The sequence below is a fragment of the Setaria viridis genome, chromosome 1 (genome assembly GCF_005286985.2).
Source record: "Setaria viridis chromosome 1, Setaria_viridis_v4.0, whole genome shotgun sequence".
Classification (NCBI taxonomy): Eukaryota; Viridiplantae; Streptophyta; class Magnoliopsida; order Poales; family Poaceae; genus Setaria; species Setaria viridis.
The window spans coordinates 12,691,244-12,713,999 of NC_048263.2; the positions used below are offsets into that span (position 1 = coordinate 12,691,244).

General features: G+C 42.7%; 1 protein-coding gene across 1 annotated transcript; it reads right to left on the reverse strand.

Moving 5' to 3' along the window:
* Window positions 1–210: 210 nt before the first annotated feature.
* LOC117841685 (uncharacterized) lies at window positions 211–2,587 on the reverse strand. Its single transcript, XM_034722195.2, has 2 exons — window positions 1,226–2,587; window positions 211–491 (listed from the first exon to the last, which is right to left on the reverse strand). Exon 1 carries the CDS (start codon window positions 2,447–2,449, stop codon window positions 1,235–1,237), a length of 1,215 nt encoding a protein of 404 aa, XP_034578086.1. The 5' UTR covers window positions 2,450–2,587; the 3' UTR covers window positions 211–491; window positions 1,226–1,234.
* Window positions 2,588–22,756: the final 20,169 nt, after the last annotated feature.

Sequence of the window (22,756 nt, forward strand, 5' to 3'; positions counted from 1 at the left end):
CGTGTTCAAGTACTGAAATGTGATATACTGATTTCAAGACCCAAATAAATTACCCATGTACCAGCTATAAGACCCAAATAGAAACTCTTCATGGTAAAAGTTGAGGCACAACCATCTAAAACAGTTATAGCGGAGCTAGAGCGAGGCTATAGTCGGCTATTTAAAAGCATGGGCACAATGGATCAGTTAATGCATATATAAAGCTGGCTGTGGAGCAGAAAAAAGAATAGCCTGATTAAAACTTTTTTAGCACATAGGGCACTAACTGCCAATGCTTTGAAACAACATTTTTCAGGACAGGAACATTTTTCAGATAATCACATATAACATTTTTCATCCATCTAAATTACATCAGGACAGGAACAGAAGGACATCATGAACCCATAGCTTGAAATGATCCCATCCCATTCACTTGAGACAAACCTTGCAGGATCACTGATCATGATCATGTCCACCATTCAATTCTGGAGGCCAAGGCATCATAAGTGAATCTGGGAATTACAGTAATTAGTTTTACCATTTTAGTTTCATTTACTTTATGACAAATCGCAGGTACTCAACAGTTTTTTAATAGATGTACACAGCAGGATTACAATGTAGAGCATCTTATAAATCAATGGTAGAAAGATAGCCATGCAAATGTATACACTAAAATTGACCATATAAAATATTTGATTCCTTCAGTTTTCTCATTTTGCTATGTAGGCATCTTATCATAGATTTTGGTTCAAAAAGGAGAACATTTGTATTCTTTTGATTACTGCAATGAAATGAAAAATTATATTGTGAATTTGAATCATTCCTTTATATATATGTGGCCTTATAAATTGCACCTACTGATGCATGAACCTTGTGGACCTATGACACTGTGACAATCATTTCATTTAACCAAACCATTCAAGTACTCAAATGTGAACATATTGAATTCAAAACCCTAATAAATTATCAGTGTACCAGCTATAGGACCCAAATAGAAACTATTAATGTCAAAAAGTTGTGGCACAATATATAAAGTTGGCTGTGGAACAGGGAAAAAAGTAGCCTGATTAAAACTTATTAGAACAAAGGGGCACCAACTGTCAATGTCATCTTAATTAGATGAAGACAGGTAATGTAACATATAACATTCTTCATCCATCTAAATTACATCAGGACAACAGAAGAACATCATAAACACATAGGCCTTAGCTGGAAAAGAATCTCATCCTGTTCACTGAAGACAAACCTTGCAGGATCACTGATCATGATCATGTCCAACATTCAGTGCTGGGAAGGTGGGAGGCCAAGGCATCATAAATGGATAGACCCCATACAAGGAACCATGGCCTGGACTCGCCTCATATACCATCTCCACTGTTCTGCTTGAAATATGCATGTAGTAGAGTTTATGATCTATCCGCAAGAGCACAAAGTCGGCATTGTCCCCGACTGCAGCCACACGAATAACATCAGGCATCAAATCCCATGTGAGCTCTGCAAGGTGACAAAATGCCTGCTGCAGACAAATCGTATCAATTAGCTTCCAAGTGCCAATACTGCTGCAATCCGTTCTGTAGAGCCAAACAGAAATCTGAAATCCCTTCAAGTGGATGAGGAAAATTCCTGATCCCTCGGCACAGGACAGCCCAATGTTTTCAAGATACTCATACTGCACTGCGTCTGGGAGTTCAATACAGAAAGAGCTCATAGAGGGCAAATCGAACCCAACAATGTGATGCGGCAGACACATCATGTAGAGTTTCCCATTGGAAAACAACTCATGGTGATCACATCCCCTCAATGTTCCTGGTACTGGTAGATCTATCATGCCTGAGTAGCGTCCTTCACCCCAGACTCCGGCTTGTAAGTCGGACAGGTGCACCCATGCTTGCCGCGGAGAGCACATCACCGTCACCGAAGTGCACGACACGCTGTCATCAGTGTTCTCATAGAACAAGAAGTCATTCAAGTAATAAAGGAGGGTGTAAGCTTCGGGCGGGAACGGGGGCTCTGGGAGGTTGTCATTGCCCCGCCCAGGGTGCAGTGGGCTGCACACGACGTATTTGCGGCCAACGAAGACGAGGACGCGGCCGTTGCGGCAGTCCCGCACGGATCCGGCTTCTTCACCCAAATCGAAGCTCCCACGGCGGACGACGGCGGCAAGCTCGGGGTCCCGCGCCAGCGGCACGAAGCGCAGGCGCTGCGCGTCGCCGGTGTTGACGTAGAAGCCGAGGAGGCGGGGCGGGTGCCGCGCGCGGAAGCGGCGGAGGAAGGCGGGGTCGGAGGCGCAGCGGAGCCAGCGCCTGGAGACGGCGGCGGCGCGGACGAGGGCGGTGGGGAGGCCGAGGCGGAGGAGGATCTCGCGAAGGAGGTCGTCGTCACCGAGCACCGATGCGGCCGCGGCCGCGGCCGCGGATGCAGCTGACGCCGTCTCGGGGGCGGGCTCCGAGCTCTCCCTGTGGGCTTCCATTGGAACCACGACCGCGGATTCGGCCAGATTCCGGCAAGAAATTTGGGTCTGGCTGAGGTCAGGCGGAGGACGGGAGGAGAGGAAAATGAGGAGAGGAGGAGAGGGAAGAAAAGGCCATTTCCTTGGATGGGCCCCGCATCTTCCACGCACTCCACAAACAGGATCCCATTTCTGCCTTTCCACCGTTGCTCTCTCCCTCCCCGACTCCTCCGGGACATTAGGCTAATCCCGGTGGGGGTTTCATAGAGGTTTCATGCACATTAAATACAGTGACACGTAAGTATATGTGATGACATGGTATGATAGTTATGAAGTAAGAGAGGGAAGGAGTTTCATCAGGATGAAACTGTGCATACACTGTTTCCAAGACTATGAAACTTGCATTGGGGGTTATAGAGTTTCATTTCATCTAACCATATCCAATCACATGCCTCACAATTAAATATCATAGTCATCCTATGAAATCGTGAAATGAAACTATGCACTGGGACTCTCTGTTTCATTCATGAGAATACACCTCATAGGATGATGTGGCATCCTTGAAAACAGTGCGATGAAACCTTACACTGGGACTAGCCTTAGGATTAGTTTGGCTAGGCTCCGGCCCTCCTAAAACGGCTCCGACCCTAGCTCATCTGGTGGAGCGGTTTCTCTGATATAGATAGAGCTATTTTGAAAAGTATTTAGTAAAACAGTTTCTCCTGTATTTTTGAAATGGATGTAAGAGGTCAAATATCCTATATGCCCTTGGATATATATTTTTTTAATAGATAAATTGAACGTTTAATATTAGTTTATAGTTTAAATCCATTTGAATAAAAAAGTAAATGAAGAGAGACTCCTCTCTCCTTTTTTTTCTTTTTTTCCTTCACCTTTCCTTTTTCCTTTATTTTCCTTCTCCTTTCCTTTTTTCTCCACGTTCTCCATCTGCCTTATCTCATTTTCCCCGTCTCCTCTCTTCTGCCGCCCAGCTCCCCATCGCTGCCTGGCCCTCGGGTCCCCCGGCGCCGCCTCGGCTCGTCGCCATACCCATCGCCGCGCCGCCTTGGGTCGCTGCCCGACCCCTCGTCGCTGCGCCGCCAAGCGCCCCGCCGCCCAGCTCGCCGTCCCGCGCCGCCTTGGGTCGCCGCCGCTGCGCCATGGAACAACCTCCTAGAAGCACACCACCGCTGACAGCAAGGAGGCCGCTAGGCCAAGCTCCTCCGCTCGCGAGGCGAGGCGACATGAGGAGAGAGGGGTGCGTGCGACAGATGGAGGTGGTGGCAATTTTGCTGTAAAATTGACCAACTCGAGGGGCACTTTGGTAATACCAAAGCTGGGCGTACGGGATGGAGCCGATGGAGCTAAAAAAAACTGGCTCCGCCTCGCGCGTATAAAAACGGCTCCGGCTCCGGCCGGCTCCTCTCGAGGAGCCCTTTCATTTTTCTCCCTTTGGCTCGGCTCCACAAAAAACGGCTCCAGGAGCCGTTTTTGAGCTCTACCAAAGGATCTCTTAATTTTTTTTCCACTGCAAATGATATGTTCACTTATCCCCTGTTGCATTCACTCCACTCACATAGTGGCAAATCTGGTGCCACTCACCCTAAGGCACCTTTTGGAAGCAAGGGGGAGCAAAACTTAGGGATGGAAAAACTCCCACTAAGAACTAAGATGATAATTAAAATTATATTCCCATGGATTACCTACCCAGTGAAAAGTTCGGGATCTCAGAGGGATTGGAGTTTCCAAATTAGGTCTAATAGTGGCAAAAAATTAGATATTGCCCTCCCCATGTATTTGGTCCTCTTTTACTAAAAAATACCGGTGGTTTTATGTGTTGGACTAATTTTTTCTACTCTACTTAGGTGTCCTAGTGTGGAAGATGACTTGAAGCCTAACAAACAGTAATATAGTTGGGATAGCTTTTCGACGAAGAAGAGAGGAAAAAAAACCATATCTTCATCTCTCTTACTCGTATATGAGAAAAGAGAGCAACACACAATAAAAATAAGAAAGGAGTGTAATCATCGAATAACAAATACAGGCCAACCTGTCTAGAATTGATCCGATGCCTCCAGGTCAATCAAGATCATGATTAGAGACTCAAACATATTTTAATTTATACCAAATTTTTTTAGCTCATTCTTTGCATAGAGTACTTCGATCTAGCTAGTTGGTTTTAGGTTTGATTGAGTGAAGCATCATATTTGAGGACTTTTGTCACTTGGGATCACTGGAGATCTAGTACAGTAGTCTTGGTAGATGTTCAATTGTTTAATTGTACGTAAATTTATTGTTTAATATTTAATGGTGCTAAAAAAATTGAAATATTTAATATTTTAACCATGTAAAAATTAGGTGAGAGTTTGCAAACAGTATTGTTAATAAACCCAACGGATACATGACATATCATTACAATGCGTTATTACATTAATTCCATTCTTGATAACAAAAACACAACATAATGGTTCTAATACATTATGCAACATCATCTAATGGAGCGTTAATAACCTTCCTCTTGACGAATGTCCCTTGGGTTGTGATCGCGGCGTAAGTATGGAGCGTCCTCTTTGACTAACAGGATGCTTGGGTGTGGCGGAACCGCCCAAATTAACCTGACTAAAATGCACTTAAGTCGCCTGACACGCGATCATGCACTTTAAGCAAGTCAACTTGGTCGTCCGTCGGATTTCATCCGATAAACCACTTACTCAGGATCGAGAAGCATTGCTCACACGAAGGTGAGTGGTTACAGAGATTACAACATTCCATCTCCTTAAACAGTTCAACAACTTATTACATCAGAGTTTTCGAATTCAAACATAATTTAGAAGGTTTCAAACAACGAATAAGTAAAACATGTGGAAGCTAGATGTCGATACACGATATCATGACGAAGCCGATCATGACATCAATGACCCCTGTCCTCACCGTCCGAGGAGGATCCCACTCGTCTGTCCAACTCGGAGGGAGCTGGGTAAGCCAAGTGGTGCTAGCAGCCCAACTATCGACATTACCCGAAAAGGATAGCCACAAGCAAGGGTGAGTATACTAATACTCAACAAGGCTTACCCGGCAGGTGATAACTACTTCACCGACTCCTAGACATGCAAGGCTTTTTGGTTGTGGGTTTCTTTTTGCCAAAAGTGACTAAAGTTGGTCCTTACTTTCAGCATTTTAGCTCAAGTTCTAAGTTCATTAACCAGTCTAAATTAGCAACTTATACTAAGCAAGCATAGTTTCCAAACAATTAAAGGACAAACATCAAGATTTACATCATCATCATGTTCCATCTTTACTCAGTGCGGAATAGCGATCAAGCAGTCCCAAACTGTAAGAGACAGATGAATCGATTTGAATTTGTTAACCATGCATGGCGAACCTAATCTCACGACATCCGCGCACCACGAAGGGTCGCTTCACTTGTCAGCCGTCCCCATCAATCCCCAAGCACGTGTTAGGGCCAAACTTTCCTTAGCATGCAATGCTCCACAGTCCTGGCCTCTTGCCGTACTATGACCGCACTTGCACCCACATGATGCACCATGGGAACCTCATTCCAGGGATAGCAGGAGTATAAGCTATGCTCTAGTTCAATCAGGTACTAAGCTTCCCCATCCCATACTAGGTATGAGATTAGTACTTTCAAACACTTGATCACGAATGCCGACGCGTTTCGACCTTATTTCATTTTCATTTAGACAGACAGGGCAATCCACCAACCACCAAAACAGTTCACAAGGCCCTACCCCACCCGTCGTCCCTATATTTGTAACATAAGTAAACAAGCAACTCCTATAACTCACGAGTGATAGGAAATCACTCGACTTTTACTGTGTCCTATTAAGCATTGCATCTACGCAACTTATCATGCTAGTGTTCAGATCAAAAGGGTACTAAGTTCATGCATCTAAGGTTTCATACAACGCCTAGTAGCTTAAATGCACAATCATAATCAACATAAATCATTGCAGAAGTTTAGAAAACTAGAATATGCTTCAGGGCTTGCCTGGAATCCACACTAGGTTAGTGTTTGTTAGACGACACTTGCTTGGCAAGCATCTCCCATCTCGGCACTTGCTTAGTCCTTCCATCTTCGGGATAGGTCCACCATACACCATCTTCGGGTTCGGTTCCATCATCACGTCCTTCACGTTGTTTATCTAGCGTATCTAGATGAGATGCAAGATGCAAGTGCATGAATACGAAGAATGGTAAGACGAGATGCATCACGTAAAAGCATTCAAGGCAAATATAAGATCATGCAAGACATAGGCACCTAGAGTTATTTAACTATACATCACACAACCTATTATAGAGGGATAGCAAGTACATTAGGTATGGCATACAAGTGAACTTAAGTAAAGCTATTGCAAGCAATTAACAATCAAGAGCTAATTAAGCCTAGCATCATACAAAACTAGGGTGATGGTGTCAACATGGCATACATAAGTGCATTACACAACCAGCAAGTTGAAGGTGATCAAAGTATATTACATTTTTTTAAACCATTCATACACAAGCAAGTCACACACCAACATCACCAAGGTTCTAGCAAGGTATGCAGCAAGGTTATTTTGCAGCAACATGCATACATGACCATTTATTAGTTAAGTGCTTGATCAACATTATATAACAAATTTATAAGATTCTCAGGTAGATCAATTTAACTCTAATAGTGATATGATCTAACTAACAAATACACAAGACAACGTCATGTTAACGCTAATAACTTAAGCACATTCACAGAATCTGAACAACAGCATAGTAGTCACTTGTTTTAACCATAACTAGAGATATAAGCATCCGACAAAGGTAATCCTAGACTTTTTGTAAAGTTAACAAAATTATCTAAAACTTTGTTATTCATTCCAAAACCTAATTCAACAATTAACAAGGTGAAAACACACCAATGAGCAGATCTGTACAAACAAGGACAGAAAACTGACATGCAACTTCAGACAGCAATAAGTTGAGTTCTAGTTTTTTCAACAGGGTGGTTCTAGACTTTTTAGAAAGCTTAACAAACCATGCACAACATTGTTATAAACACCACAAGCTAAAACCAAAGTTAACCAGGTCAAACATCACAAAAAAACATCTCTGTCCAGATTAGGATGGATTCTGTCATTCCACTTCACAAGCTCATAACTGGATATTTAGACCACCAAAATAAGTGATCTTTAACAATTTGGAAATCTTATGAAATACCCTACACTTATTCTATTATCTCCAAGATATGGTTTGAAGCTTATATAAGTCAAACAACACAATCATGCAGATATGTACCGAGAGCATGCAAAACCTAACAATGAACTTGTAAAATCTATAGCTCCTAAACCATCAGGCTTATGGTCATGCAAATTTAACATAATATAAATTATGAAGTTACGTACAAATTTTATATTCCCCACATTTACATAAAACATCATTTTTATCACGAAAACATTGCCACAAAAGAACTGCTCTAGCAGCCATTTCAGCACACATACAACAAGGTTCTTCATTTAGTTTTGTAACAAGGTAACACATGCATAAGTTAAACACATAGCTCACAACTACTATGGACATAGTTAATTAGCATTATTTTTAGATAACATGGAACACTCTAAACACCTTAAACAAGAATTAAAGTATATGTGAAGAACTTATATAAGCAGTTGTTATATTGACATGAGAGCATACATATGAGTTATATTCAAAGCTTAACCACTACTTATCATAACTTAGCATCATACGTACCCCTAAAAAACAACTATTAAAAGCTTCACATGACTTAAGAATATGCATCTACTAGCAAATTTTCATTATCCAATTATATAGTAAACATATATATTAATTATAGGTGATGTGGCAAACATCTTATTTGGAGCTGAGATTTTTATGGATGATAGATGTTATCAAAATATGGCTACTGTCAAAATCTCACATGCTCAAGTTTTATAATTTAATTGCAATGAAAAAGACAAGTTGCTATTGCAAGAAAACATGTAAAAGCAAGAATCATCATTTTCTATAAACACATAGCCATATTATATGTTATTATGGTAGAACAACCTCATACAAAAGTAGTGGAGCCACAATTTTCTATTTTTAAACACTTCTAATATTTATAAATCACATAATAAGCATTAAGCAACTTAAATCAATAACTCAGTCATAAATACACCAATCAATATGAAATTTTTACCATAGTACAAGAGCATCATTTATAGCCCACCATAAAAATTTCACAGAAATTGGAGCACCACAACATTAGATATAAAAATGACAAGCAAAATAAGTTGCCTATTTATCAAGATTAAATCAAAACATGATAAAAACATTACACAACTAGCATGTTCAATATTTTTCTTAGCTAGAGAGTGTCATCACAAGACTAACATAACTGAAATCACAATCTTTGGACTTCTATAACTCAAAATATGCATCCAACCAACTTAAAAGGATTTCTAAAAGCACTTTGCAAGGATAAAAAAAACATCAGAAACTTTATACTAACACATATCATACTATGACTCTAGTGTGTAAATCTACTCACAAGGATTCCAAAACATCTTCATTTGCTATTTTACGATTTTTACAATTTACTATAAATTTCCAAAGTTGCAGCCTTTTTAGATCTAGGAAATAAAGAAAACCGAGGCAAACTTTCAATCTAGCCCCCAGGTCTACGGGTTATTTGCACAAAGGTCTCTGGATTTCACCCATAACCCCCTACACTTCTTTATTCTTCTCCACACAAGTCCCTCATGCCTAACAGATCACACGCACGGTAACACACAGGCACGACCGGCCATGGCCCTTGGCCAGCGGTAGGGAGAAAGAAGGGGCACGGCTTGGGGAGGGAGAGGGGCGGCGCACGGGGGCCAGGAAGCTCACCAGAAGGGGCCGGCGATAAGGGATAGGTGGCGCGCAGGGAGGCCCGTGGCGCAGGAAGCGGGCGGATGGGGGCTCGCCGTGGAGAGAGTTGCCCGGCGAGGGAGGATGGTCGAGAAGTAGCAAAATGGAAGCGCGACGTCGAGAGGATGCTCTAGATGCAAGGAATCGACCGGAGACTCAACAATGGCGACGAATTTGGCCAGCCAAGAATGGAGATTTGGAGGTTGGGGCACTACCCATGGAGGATGGGAGGAGGGGAGGCCGGCCTTGTTTATAGGAGGGGGAGGGTGAGGATAAGGATGACGCGGTGACTCACCCCCGAGCGCAAAGATTGGAGGGGAGGAGAGGTCCCATTGGCACCGGCTAGGTGGAGCTCAGCCCCTCTAGGCCAAAAGCGTTCGTCTGGTGATGTGAGGAAACAGAAGAAGTGCTGATGCATGGGCTCGCGGAGAAATAAAACATGCCAACTTTGACCCCTTAAACGGCCTAGCTATCGGTGTCCAAAAATTGTCCAAAAATACTTGTTGGAACGATAAAATCACCAAAAATCCAACGCAATAGGAATCAACTCGAAAGCTATTATAGTTTGCACAAAATTGACAAAACAAAACAACTAAAATTGAACTTTAAATGATTTTTTGGCACAAGAAAACATCTCTGAAAATTTGGTAAAAATATTTAAATCACTAAATGGTGTCTAATATTTGAATAAAATATTCGGGGGCACAATTGTATGGAAGAAATTGGGGTTCCTTCACAAATTTGATTTTTCACCAATAAATAACAAAATTCTGGGCACTTAACAATGCATGGCCGAAACATTCATTTATGCACAAATGATGCTCATGATGGCCAACTATGTAGAAAAAGATGTTCATGATTCTTAATTATGCATGATGGTGCTCGTGATGCGTGTCGTGATGAAGGTGTCGGGTTTAACGCGTATTCTCACACCAAGTTCGAACTACGTGATTTAATTTCCAAAAGTGAAGGTTCGGCAACAAGGTATGTGCTATGACTTTTATAAAGATCAACAAGGAAAAGCTCGACGAAGTTGGGGATAGGATGGTAGGATCTTTGGTGGAACGTCGGTCAAAGCTATTTTGGAATCGGATTTGAAATTTTACTGATTGTCTACTCGATTTTGGAACAACCTCTACTCAAAATCAGAAGAAGTGCTGTGAGTGGAAGGTGTTCAAATTTGTTTTTATTTACTTCATAAGTGATTCTCAACAAGAGGGAGTTTTAACACTTGGTTCAAAATCTGAGGTATTTTTGGACCTTAACTCTCAACAAATTTGGAGTTAGCTATGATTTGCTTCAATCACCCCGTTGATTATTTGATTTAGGTTCTTAGTTACTCGGGCTATCATAGTGGGTCAACCTCGACTGAAAATGGAGGAAGATCATGGAACTGCTCATAATCTTCTGAAATGTCAGTGTTATCCTCAACTCCAACGATTTTTCTTTTCCCTGAAAGAACTATGTGGCGCTTTAGCTGGTCATCTGACTTATTAGTACCCCTCCTTATTGGTTTACTTGACATGCCCTTTACGTAGAAAACTTGAGTCACATCATTGGCTAAGACGAATGGTTCATCTCTATATCCAATTTTGTTGAGATCCACTATTATCATCCCATAGTTGTTTATCGTTATGCCTCCTCCAATATAATGTAAGATCCTATAATTGTTAATACTACTACTACTACTACTACTACTACTACTACTAATAATAATAATAATAATAATAATAATAATAATAATAATAATAATAATATGTGTATAACAAATAAAAGAAGGTAGTAGGATGTAACTGTTTTCCCAAAAGGTAAACATGTCAGTAGTAGGTTTTACATTTAATAAGAAAATAAAAGCATTACATGGAAATGGCTAGGCAAGTATTCACTGCAGTTGACATCATGACCACCACAGCACAGGATGGACGAATTAGAACAAAACAGGATAAGATCATACGACAAAAAGAAAAAGAAAACTCGAGAGAAGGAGATAATCTTCACATCTCATGATTACAGCGCAGTGAGATATTTATGTAGTACACTCCTATAAATATGAGCCTATGTACTCTTACTGTACTCGCACCACACACAAAGCACACAACACATACACAACTAGTTTCTAGCCAGGAATTGGTGGAAGGAAGGAGCAAACTCAGGTACTGATGTCCTGTTCCTTTTAGCTCCTTCTTTATCGTAGGTGATGAGCATGCAGCAATAATAGTAGCCTATTCATCTAGTCCAGTCACTTTTCATCTAGCTCATGCAGGCATGGCGCACAAATAAAACTCTCTACCTATTCCTGCTAGTTACTGCTGCATGCAGTAACTAGTTGAATCTAGGACTAGTATTACTCAGTATCTGTACCCTGGAAAGTTGATGCGGCTAGTAACTTGCAGCTACTGGTTTTATCAGGATCTATTACCAGAGAAGAATTAATAGCAGGAGGAATACTCACTAGTCAAGGTAAGACTGCACATATCTGTTCACCTGCTCTAATTTAGTTATGAGTGAACTGTAACAATGTGTTCAATTGATCTAGGCAGAATATGTCGTGAGCTACTATATGATTTGAACTAGTAAGACAGTTGAATGATAATAATTAATTGCATTCACATGAAATAATACTGTCACTATCTGGGTAAGTATTGGTATGATCAGCCTGAGACGACCAAAACCTGAAATTTATGATGCACGGATTGGCTGTGGTTAGTGTGAGTAGGCACAACTCATACAAGTAGGGTATTTTGGTGACGTGATTCTCAGATGAAGGGCGGTACCCTATAAATAAATGAAAAAATTAATGGAGGAAGATTGTGACGGTACACGTGATATATCTCTGCAGGGTATATCGTCATAGCTGACTAACTTTTATTCATTAATCCTTTATTATTCTTGCTGAGTGTGTGTAAACATACTCATGTTAGCTCTTCCTTTTGACATGCGCAGAAGGGGAGGAGAATAGTTTTGATTTGATTGGGAGAGGTGATGATGACATACATGCATAGTGTCAATACCTGAGACAACAGCTCGACAACCACTGTTGTTGCGTCTTCATGAATAAAAGCAAATAAGAACAAGAGTAGACTCACCGAGATGGTAGTATGGGAAAGGATGTTTGTTTCTATACTAGACAAATGAAAATAAAGCTGCGATGTACTTGTAACTCTAATATGAATAAAGCTTGGCTTGTTGTTTATGATGTGCACTTATGCCTTGTATGCGTTTGAAATTACGCTCATGCACATACGGCATTGTCACAAATTTGTGGCGTGACAAGTAAGTTTCACCCATTGGCACCGAAACAGAGGGATTTTCAAAGGTCCATAGTCAAGTTTTCATATCTCCTCAATAACACCATAGTATCTGTCTTTTTTTCCATTGTTGTCTATTGCATCTATACGGACACCACTATTTTGGTTTGTACTCTTTTGGTCTTGGGCTCTGGTGTAAAATATGTACCCATTTATCTCGTATCCTTGGAATGTTGATACTAAGATAGATGGACCCCTATCCAACTATGCTAGTTGTTCTTCAATCGTACCATCACCCATTAGTCGTTGCCACAACCAAGAGGCAAAAGTGTCAATGTGATGACATGTAATCCAGGCCTTAGTCTTCCCTTGGTTTGAGGACCATACAATAGCACTGTGCACCTCCATATATGGAGCGACCAGGGACGATTGTTGCAGGACCATGAAGTGTGCTTTACGAAATGTATCCTCATCGCTGTCCATGCGAGCTTTCCTCCCTAGTGTGCCCTTTCTATTCAGTCTCCCCTCATGGCATGATACAAGGACTCCAATCGAACTTAGGTTGTCAATAAAGTCAACGCAAAACTCAATGACCTCCTCTGTTCCATATCTCTTAGTGATGCTTCCTTCCGGACGGGCACGATTACGAACATATTTTTTCAGAATTGGCATAAACCTTTCGAAAGGGAACATATTGTGTAGAAATACAAGACCGAAAACAAAAATCTCTTCAACAAGGTGAACTAGAAGGTGGGTCATGATATTAAAGAAGGAAGGTGAAAGACCATCTCAAAGCTGACAAGTCATTGCACCACATCATTCTGCAGCTTTAGTAGATTGTTTGGATGGATTTTTGAGAAATCATGTTGAGGAATGCACATAGCTTCACGATTGCCATTCTCACATTCTCTGGTAGAATACCCCTCAGTGCAACAGGCAGCAATTGTGTCATCAGGACGTGGCAGTCATGGGCCTTTAGATTTATGAATTTCTTCTTTTTAAAATTTATTAATGCATGTATATTCGAGAAGTAGTCTGATGGGACCTTGATACTATTCAAGCACTCAAATATGCTTTCCTTCTCTTCCTTGCTGAGAGTGTAACTAGTAGGATGCAAATAATGTCTATCATCTCTCTTTTCTGGATGTAGGCCATCTTGTCGTTTCATACGTTTCAGGTCCCGACGTGCTTCAACTGTATCCTTTGCCTTTCCATATGTACCCAGGAAGCCAAGCACATTCACGCAAAGATTTTTCATCAGGTGCATCACATCATTTGCATTACAAACTTGAAGGACTTCCCAATAAGATAGGAATAGACTTCTTCTTCCACATGGGTGCATGCCCATCCTCGTCGTTAGGAACAGGTTGGCTACCAGAGCCCTTGCCAAAGACTACCCTCACATCCTTTATCATAGAAAATACACGTTTACCATTACGATGAACATGCTTAGTACATTTTCTTCCTCCCCTTGAAAATGCTTCCCTTTATTTCTTAGCGTGTGCTTAGCAGGAAGAAATCGATGCTGACCCGTATACACGACCTTCCTACAGTGTTTCAAATACATGTTGCAAGTATCATCTAAACATTGTGTGCAGGCTCGAAATCCCTTGTTTGACTGTTCGGACAGATTACCAAGCGCCAGCCAATCATTGATGGTTACGAACAATAATGCTCGTAGATTAAAAGTCTCCTTTTTTCCTCATCCCACAAACGTACACCTTCTTCCTTCCATAACAGTAGAAGTTCATCAAACAACGGCCTTAGGTAAACATTAATGTTGTTGCTAGGTTGTTTTGGGCCTTGGATAATTATCGGCATCATAATGAACTTCCGCTTCATGCATATCCAGGACGGAAGGTTGAATATACATCAGGTCACAAGTGCTATGACCACTACTGAACTCACTGAATGGATTGAATCCATTTGTACTTAAACCAACCCGTATGTTACTTGCATCCTTTTCAAACTCGGGAAATTCTCTATCAACTATTCTCCACTAGGACCCATCAGCGGGGTGTATGATCATTTCATCTTGCTTACGTTCTTCTTTGTGCCAACGCATCAACTTTGCATGTGCCTTGTTTCTAAACAAACGCTTCAACAGTGGGACTACAGGGAAATACCACATTACCTTCGCAGGAACTTTCTTCTTGATGGCCTGCCCCTCAACATCACCTGGGTCATCTCACCTGATCTTATAACGTAGCACTTCGCACACAGGATAAGGCTCCAATTTCTCGTATTCCTCACCATGATAGAGGATACAGTCATTAGGACATGCATGTATCTTTTGTACCTCCAAACCTAGAAGGCAAACAACCTTTTTTGCTTCGTACGTTGAGGACGGCAATTTGTTCCCCTCGAGAAGTATGTTCTTTATGATTTTCATTAACTCATCAAAACCCTTGTTAGAAACTTCATTTTTTGCCTTCCATTACAACATTTCCAGTATGGTACCCAACTTTTTGTGCTCCTATTTGCAATCTGGGTACAACAATTTCTTATGATCATCTAACATAGCTTGAACTTTTTTAACTCCTTCACATTCTCTCAATCTTCCTTTACATCTCACAACACCTGACCTAGATCGTCGATAGGACCTCCAGCCTCGCCCATCTCTTCTTCAGCCTCGCCCATTGGGGTATCTGCAAAGGCACCTCCTTGAATCCAGTCAGGAATGTTGTCATCTTCTTCTTCTTCATCATCATCCATCATAACTCCTCTTTCCCCGTGCTTGGTCCAAACAAAATAGTTAGGCATGGATCCAGAACTGTATATGTGGGCGTGAATAGTCTTTCTGGATGAGTAATCCTTCTCATTTTTGTAATTTTCTGCATGGACAACAAATGAAACTGGACGACGATTTGTTGGATTCTGCCTGATCAAGAAAACTATGCAAGCCATTAATGTATTCCATGGAACGTTTGTTTGCGTTGTACATCCATTGCCGATCCATCTACAAAATATTACCGAACCAAAGATATTATGATCATCCATACAATTATAAATGAAACATAACAAACATGAAACAAATACCATTAAACTGAAATGTTGCTGAAAGTTTAGATAGAAATACAAAAATTTAAAATTCAAACCCAAACAATATGATACACTACGACAAAATCAAATGTCGACGTCACACATCACAGGTTGGCTCTAGTCTAATGATAGTAGTGACTTTCTACAATACATGAAAGGAATGCATTGTAAAAAATAGCTAGGGATAGAGCTTTGTGTGGAAAGTGTTGAAGGGCTGAGAGCTCGGAGATGTAGAAGCTTGCGGCTTGGAGTAGGTTACTAGGGTGGTGCGTATTTGTAGGTCAGAGAGGTGTACTGGACTAGTAGCTCAAACATAACATACAAATGAAAACTTTCTCCATCTTAGCTTATTCTAAAAATGACTAATTATGTACCTTTATTTCATCTTATTATCTCTATGATTTGCCATAATTTATTTAGCTCATATTTGAAAAATACTAAACTATGAAATTATTTCTCTAACCTCATATCAATATCTTTGACTAATACGAAATATAGCATCCAAAAAATTATAGCTTATTCTAAAAATCACAAATATGAGCTCTAAATAACACATTCATATAAATGAAAATTTTCTCCATAGTACCTTAATCTAAAAATCACAAATTACTCTAGCTCTAAAGCATAAAACTTAGTATACTAACCATGTATCAAGGGAAGATGAAGTTTCTAACCTTTAGAATACTTGGATAACCATGTATCAAGGGAGGATGATGTTTCTAATATTTAGAACACTTGAATGAGTGAAATCCCCAAGAAATGGTTTTCAATCCGGCAGCACCTCCCCTATGATGCCATGGATAAGGTGAAGCTCGAGCTGTGGTGAATGGCTCGGGCAGGAGGAAGAAGGAGACAGATATATAGGAAGAAATTTAGTACCGGTTGGCCCAACTGGTACTAAAGGGTGCACGTTAGTACCGGTTGGTGCCCTCACCCGGTAATAAAGGCCCGGTGGCACATTAGTACCGGTTGGTGCCCTCACCCGGTACTAAAGGCCCGGTGGCATATTAGTACTGGGTGGGGGAACCAATCGGTACTAATGTGGACCCTTTAGTACCGGTTGGTTCCCCTAACTGGTACTAAAGGGCTCATGGGGCCACCCTAGGGAATTACCTGTTAGGCCCGGTACTAATGCTCATATTAATACTGAGCTAAAATGCAACCGGTACTGAGCCTCGAGACGATTGCTCAATTTTTTAGTAGTGGCCTTGTCCTTGGAGATGCTCCCGTGCTAATTGCCTCATCGGGTGATGGAGGAAGGGACACAACCTTTGGCATCGGACTTGGAATCAAGCCGCAGAATTAGATATGGGGACTTTTTTTTTATTTTTAACCTTTTTTTATTTATTTTTAAAAATAACCTCACCCGGGCTTTATTTGCGCGGCATGACCCTTTTGGCTGCGCCAGACCGCCTGGCGCGGCAGTAACACGCTGCCGCGCCGCATGCACTGGCGCGGCGGCCCCTGCCACGTTGGCGCGGCGAGTCGCGGCGCCAGGTGGGCGCTGACGTGGGCGGGCGTTCGCCGCGCCAGCCCGCCTGGCGCGGCAGAGTTGACGCGCCAGCCCACCTGGCGTGGCAGGGCCAGCACTAAGTCCACGCGCCGGCTCGCTTCCTCCTCCCTCCCTCCTTTCTTCCTCCTCCAGACACACCACACAGCAGCACCTTGCAGCGCCGGCCCCCACCGCCCCACCCCTAAATCCACCCAAAATCCGACGATTTGGGTGGGGAAAAGTAGTGAAAATCGATCCCTGCTTCGTATGGAAGGTATTCCCCTACTTTTTCTCGTGTTTTACTGTTGCATTTGGTAGATCGGAGGATGTTTAGGTGACTTAGTGTTATGTTAGTGATTTGAATTTTGAATGAAATGCAATGGTGTTTTGTGTTAGATGATACGTAGTTCATACGCAATTAAGTCTCTGCCCGCGATATTGACGTGTAGAACTTGTTGAATGCTTCGATTTAGGTATATATTCATCCAATTGTGTGGTTTACATGACATGTATTTTTTTATATCTTCAATTAATTAGTCTCATATTTTTGTTCCTTAATATAGTTGCTATAGTCGATATGTTTCAGTGTTTGTATTTTGTAGATCGAGTGTTTACATTTTATCAAAATGATGTATATAGCTCGTATGGATTACGTGTGTAAAGTTTATTTGTGTATTAAATTTGTTGCACTTGATTTCCAGGTGAGATGGCGTCATTTGGTTGTGAATACAAATGGCGTAGGTGGTATGTGCATTATGTGGGCGAGTCCAATGGTGCTGGTCCCGTACCACCTGCCCTTCCGGTACCTCTTTGTACATGTGGCGCGCAAGCAGAGGTGAAACAATCAAGGCATCCAAAGATAGCCGGAAGAGCCTTCTATGTATGCAAATGGACTTTTGATCCACTGTCTACCGCACCTTGTGATTTCTTTCAGTGGATCGATGGGCCCGACAAATATGATCCTAGGATCCGCCTATTCCCATATCATAGCACAGAGCTTAAACCATACCATCAGTTTAGGCGTTGGGTTCCTCCTCCATCAAACCCACCTAGGATGACCGAGGAGGAGAAGCAGGAGGCTGCTTGTAGGCGTGTGTGGGATCCTCCCATGTGCAAGTGTGGTGTTCCTGCTAAGCTTATGCGTCCTAACCTAGGGGATCCACCTAAGATTACTCCATTCTTTCGATGCTCCCTAAAGACTCATGTAAGTATATTACGAGAATATTAGTATGTCGTTTAGCTAGCAGTTATAATTTTGCAGTATATTGTTCATACTTTTACTTGATGTTATTTACTTGATGTTATTGCTTGGAAGTTGGAGCAGCGTTTTGTAGTTACTTTACGTATGAGTAGTTCACGTCACGGGTTTTTTGCAGGATGGGTGGCCGTTGTGTGATTTCAATGAGTATATATACGGCCCAATGGCAATGTGGCCTACAGAGGAGGAAGTGCGGGAGTTCGAAAGTGGAAAGGCACCGTGGCCATGTGTGTCCTCTCCTAGTGATAGATGCAAGTGTGGTATATTGGCAACAGAAGGTGTGGTGCCTTCTGAACTTGGATATGGTTCGTTCTGTGGAAATGCACATGGCGATTACTGGGTTAGTAACTACTCGTCTCTTATGTTTTATGAAGGTTGTAACTTGTTTCAAATTTGTAAGAATATTGAATTGTTGTTGCAGGAGGGAAGGACATGTGATTGGGAAGATTTTTGTGGTCGATATGATTTGTTATTAAAGTTGGGAAATACATCGGAACCATGGAAGTCAAGGAAACAACAAGAAATTAAAGAAAAGATTAGGAAGGAGTATGATGTGCCTATTCCTGACGACGACTTGCTTTGAGGGAAAATATATCAAGATATGGTGCATGAGACTGGAGTGGAACCTGAAGGACTTTATGCATGGGAAACTATTATTAAGTATTGGAGGCAAAATAGATCCAAGTATCCACGACCTCTAACTGAAAATGAGAAGAGAGAAAATAGGAGGAAGTTGCAGGAGGAGAGGGAGTTGGAGAAACAAAGGTTGAGGGAGGAAAGAGATCGCTTAGGTTATGTGGTTGATCCGAATGTGAAATACCCTAAGGGTTCATGGGAAGAATATTTTCAGCAAGTTAGGGCAAGAAAGAGAAGGATTGAAATGGAAGAGTTACAACAAAAAGCGGAAGAGGCACAGATGGAGACGATGAAGGCTCTTGTTGCCGATTTACCTGTTGGGAAGGTTAATGTCGATAAGAAAGGCAAGGGAGTTGTTGTTGCCGAAGATGATGATGATGATGATGACGACGAGTTACTATATGAAGGTGACTCGGACTAGATGAACGTGTTGATGTAGCTGGATCATATTTCTCTGTAGCTGTGAAAACTATGTTCTTTTATGAGAAAATTATGTTTATGTTTATTCTGGGAACTACAATTAGTTGTCAAAAACTATTTTCATTTTCGAGAGAACTATGTCCAAACGCATCAAAGTTTCCTCTCCGAGCTAGTAGTCAGCGCTAGAGTGTGAAAGAAATAGTAGTAGCTTCGATGGGATCGATGATTTGGATGGAGGACGAGGAGGAGTGGGCGATGGAAGAGGAGGAAGGCATAGTGCTGGTAGAGCGGGTGTACTTGCAGTGGGCCGGAGAAGTACTTGCAGTGTACTTCCACCAAGGTTTTTTCCGACGCTAATTGTATCTGTTGTTGGTTAACTACAGATGGATCCATGAAGCCTATATGTAGGTACGCCTCTCGGCGGCATGTCTGAATTAGCATCCTACATGAAATGGAAGACGAAGTTAGTACGGTGACGCACGCCAAAATTTACATGTAGAGATAAACGGACACTTACAGAACCCAAGCGCTGATCAGAGAGACGTCCAGGGCATCATGATGGTACACTTCGTATATATCCTTGAAGTCTAGCCACAACACTTTCTCCCCTTCGCCGTGAAAATCTATCGGTTTTACCTTCAGGCCGATCATCTCCCTCGAGTCGGCGGATGCCATCATGTACCATTGATGGAATGCGTAATTCTTTGTTGATAGCTTCCGTACCAATGAAGGCTTTACTAGAGGTTTGCCTAGCTCATAAGGCCATCTCGGCTCAGGGGGCGGTGCAGTTGGCGTCTCAACTTGCCCTATGCATTCATCAAGTCCCAGACCTGTTTCTTCCATGAACTTCAATACATTTGCTTGTTGATCCAAGGGCATTGCTTTTACCCGTTGAGCATCTTTTTTTGATAAATGGCTGAGGTCGGGGACAGGACCGCTGGAAGATGACTTTCCTTTCCTTTTATCCTTTTCATCAGCCTTTACTAAAGCCCGTTCATAGTTTGATAAGAGTGGTATCCTTTTCTTGGCTCCTTCTTCCATCCTGATAAAAAAGTTTAAATCTCGCCAACTTACTGGCGGTGGCTCCATCTCCCTTGCTTTTTTTTCTTCGGCTTGTTTCTTGAACCACTCACTGGCCTCTCGTTGGATTTCTGCCCACTGTTCCGCATGAGACATTGCCTCCCAACGTTCCTTACGAGTCACTTCAGGCTCCTTTGTTTTCTCCTTTCTCTGTCTTTGCTTGGGAGGCGGTGCTCGTGACTTCTTTAGTGGTGGTGCAGGTTCCTTCAAGGGGGCCGCTCTTGGTGCTGGCGACGGTGATCGGGGAGGGGTGTTGTTATTGTCGTCATCGCTCCCAACACCAGGATGTGATGGAGATGGAGACCTTGATATAGATGGAAGGGACGGTGCTGGAGCAGGAGATGCCGGTCTCGAGGTATGAGGAGAAGGTCGCTGCTGGGGATCTACGGGGAGCGGTCTTGAGCTCTGAGGAGATGGCTCCGTGCCGGGAATAATGATGTAGCGTTTTCTCCATAGAATGATCCCATGAAGCGCATCTGCCAATGTCTTTTCCCCGTCGCCTCCCGGGAGGTCGAGCTCTAGACCTTCATACTGGCTATCAACTATTTGCTCTACGCGGACGCTGGCGTAGCCAGGTGGAATCTCCATGCCATGACTGCTCTGCCCTACCAGGGTTGCTAACGCACTCCCGTACGCTACCTGTACATATAGCAGAAGTAAACAAGTTGAACTCCGATCTCGAGGCCTGGATCAATTGACAAGATTGCATAAATATTATGTATAAGTATACCTTAATAGTGAGGTTGCCGACCGGTGCATGCGGCTCACATGAGGTCCGTTGTGTGATGGCATCCACAGGGAGCCGTTGCTCCTCCACGGGTAATCTGGGCGTCTGCGCATCGGGGACCCCTGTAGAAGCACAACTGCACAAGAGGCGTTGAGAAGGGCTGGCGGTGTTAGGATTCGGCAATGCTCCAGATTGGGCCAACTCCGCAACTGCGTGGGCCACCCGCCGATTGATTTCATCCATTATTCTTTGTTCTTGTGCCTGCACTTTAGATTCTAGCATCTGCCGCCAGCTCTCCTCGATCTGTTCCTTTCTTCGCTTCCGGCTTCTGTACGAGGCGCTGTCGCCTCGGAAAGCAAACTTCCACGGAACCACCCCAAACCCTCGGCAACGTCTTGGGTGCTCCGGATTACCGAGGGCCAATGTGAGCTCATCATTTTCTCGGTCCACCTTCAACCTCCCAGCCTTAGAATCTTCAATGTTCTTCACAAGATGTTCGGCCTTCTCACGTATTGTGTCATTAAAAATCAACGTCCCATCCTCTTGGCTCAGGGAGCCTCCATGAGCGTAGTACCAATTTTTTGATCGTTCGGGCCATTCAATAGTTGCAGGTACGATTCCCCGTTCGATCAGATCTTGTTCCATCTTCCTCCACTTGGGAATTGCTGAGCCATACCCACCTCGCCCCAGATGATGGTGGTAGCCCTTCTGGCTAGCATTTGTTGTGTTGGTCATGATCTTTTTCACACCGTCTTCACTCCTCTTATATTCAACAAATGCATCCCAGTGGTCCCTCAACTTTGGCCACGCGTTGAAGTCTGGAGTTCGGCCCTTCTTAATGTAGTGGGTATCCAACATCTTCTTGAATGTCTGGAATTGTGTAGCCATCTTCTTAAGCGTCCACGCTTTGACATCCTTCTCACTATATCCTTCGGGGAATGTGAAATGTCTCTTCACGTCTTCCCACAGCATATTCTTTTCTGTCTCCGGGAGGACGTACGGATTAGTGCTTCTGCCCTTCCATTCTCTGATGCTGATAGGCACGTTGTCCCGGACGATTGTCCCGATCTGACTCACGTACTTCTTTACTACTTTCTCGGGAGCAACCGGCCTGCCCTCTGCTGTCACTTCCGTGACGACAAGCCTCCCTTCCATCACCTTTGTACGACCTTGGGTCTTCTGCCCTTGCGTCGATCCAGAGGGCTAACAGTTCAAGATTCGTTAATTAGTACGTAGTAGTAACGATGGCGTGAAACAATACAAGAATCGTTATATATACCTCGCCGGAACCTTCCGCCATGGCAAGGTGTTGCTGCGGCTATTGCTCTTCATTCCCATCGGCGGACATGTTGAGGAACATGTCCGCCTGGGTGCCCTCTTCATCCGTGTACGATAGTGGAACGTTGTCGCCACTACCATCACCAGCGATTATCTGCTCCATGATATACCTTGCGGTCTCATCGTCTGCCATTTCAACTATTGATTGAAACATACATGGAATCATACATGACAGTGTGGAAGA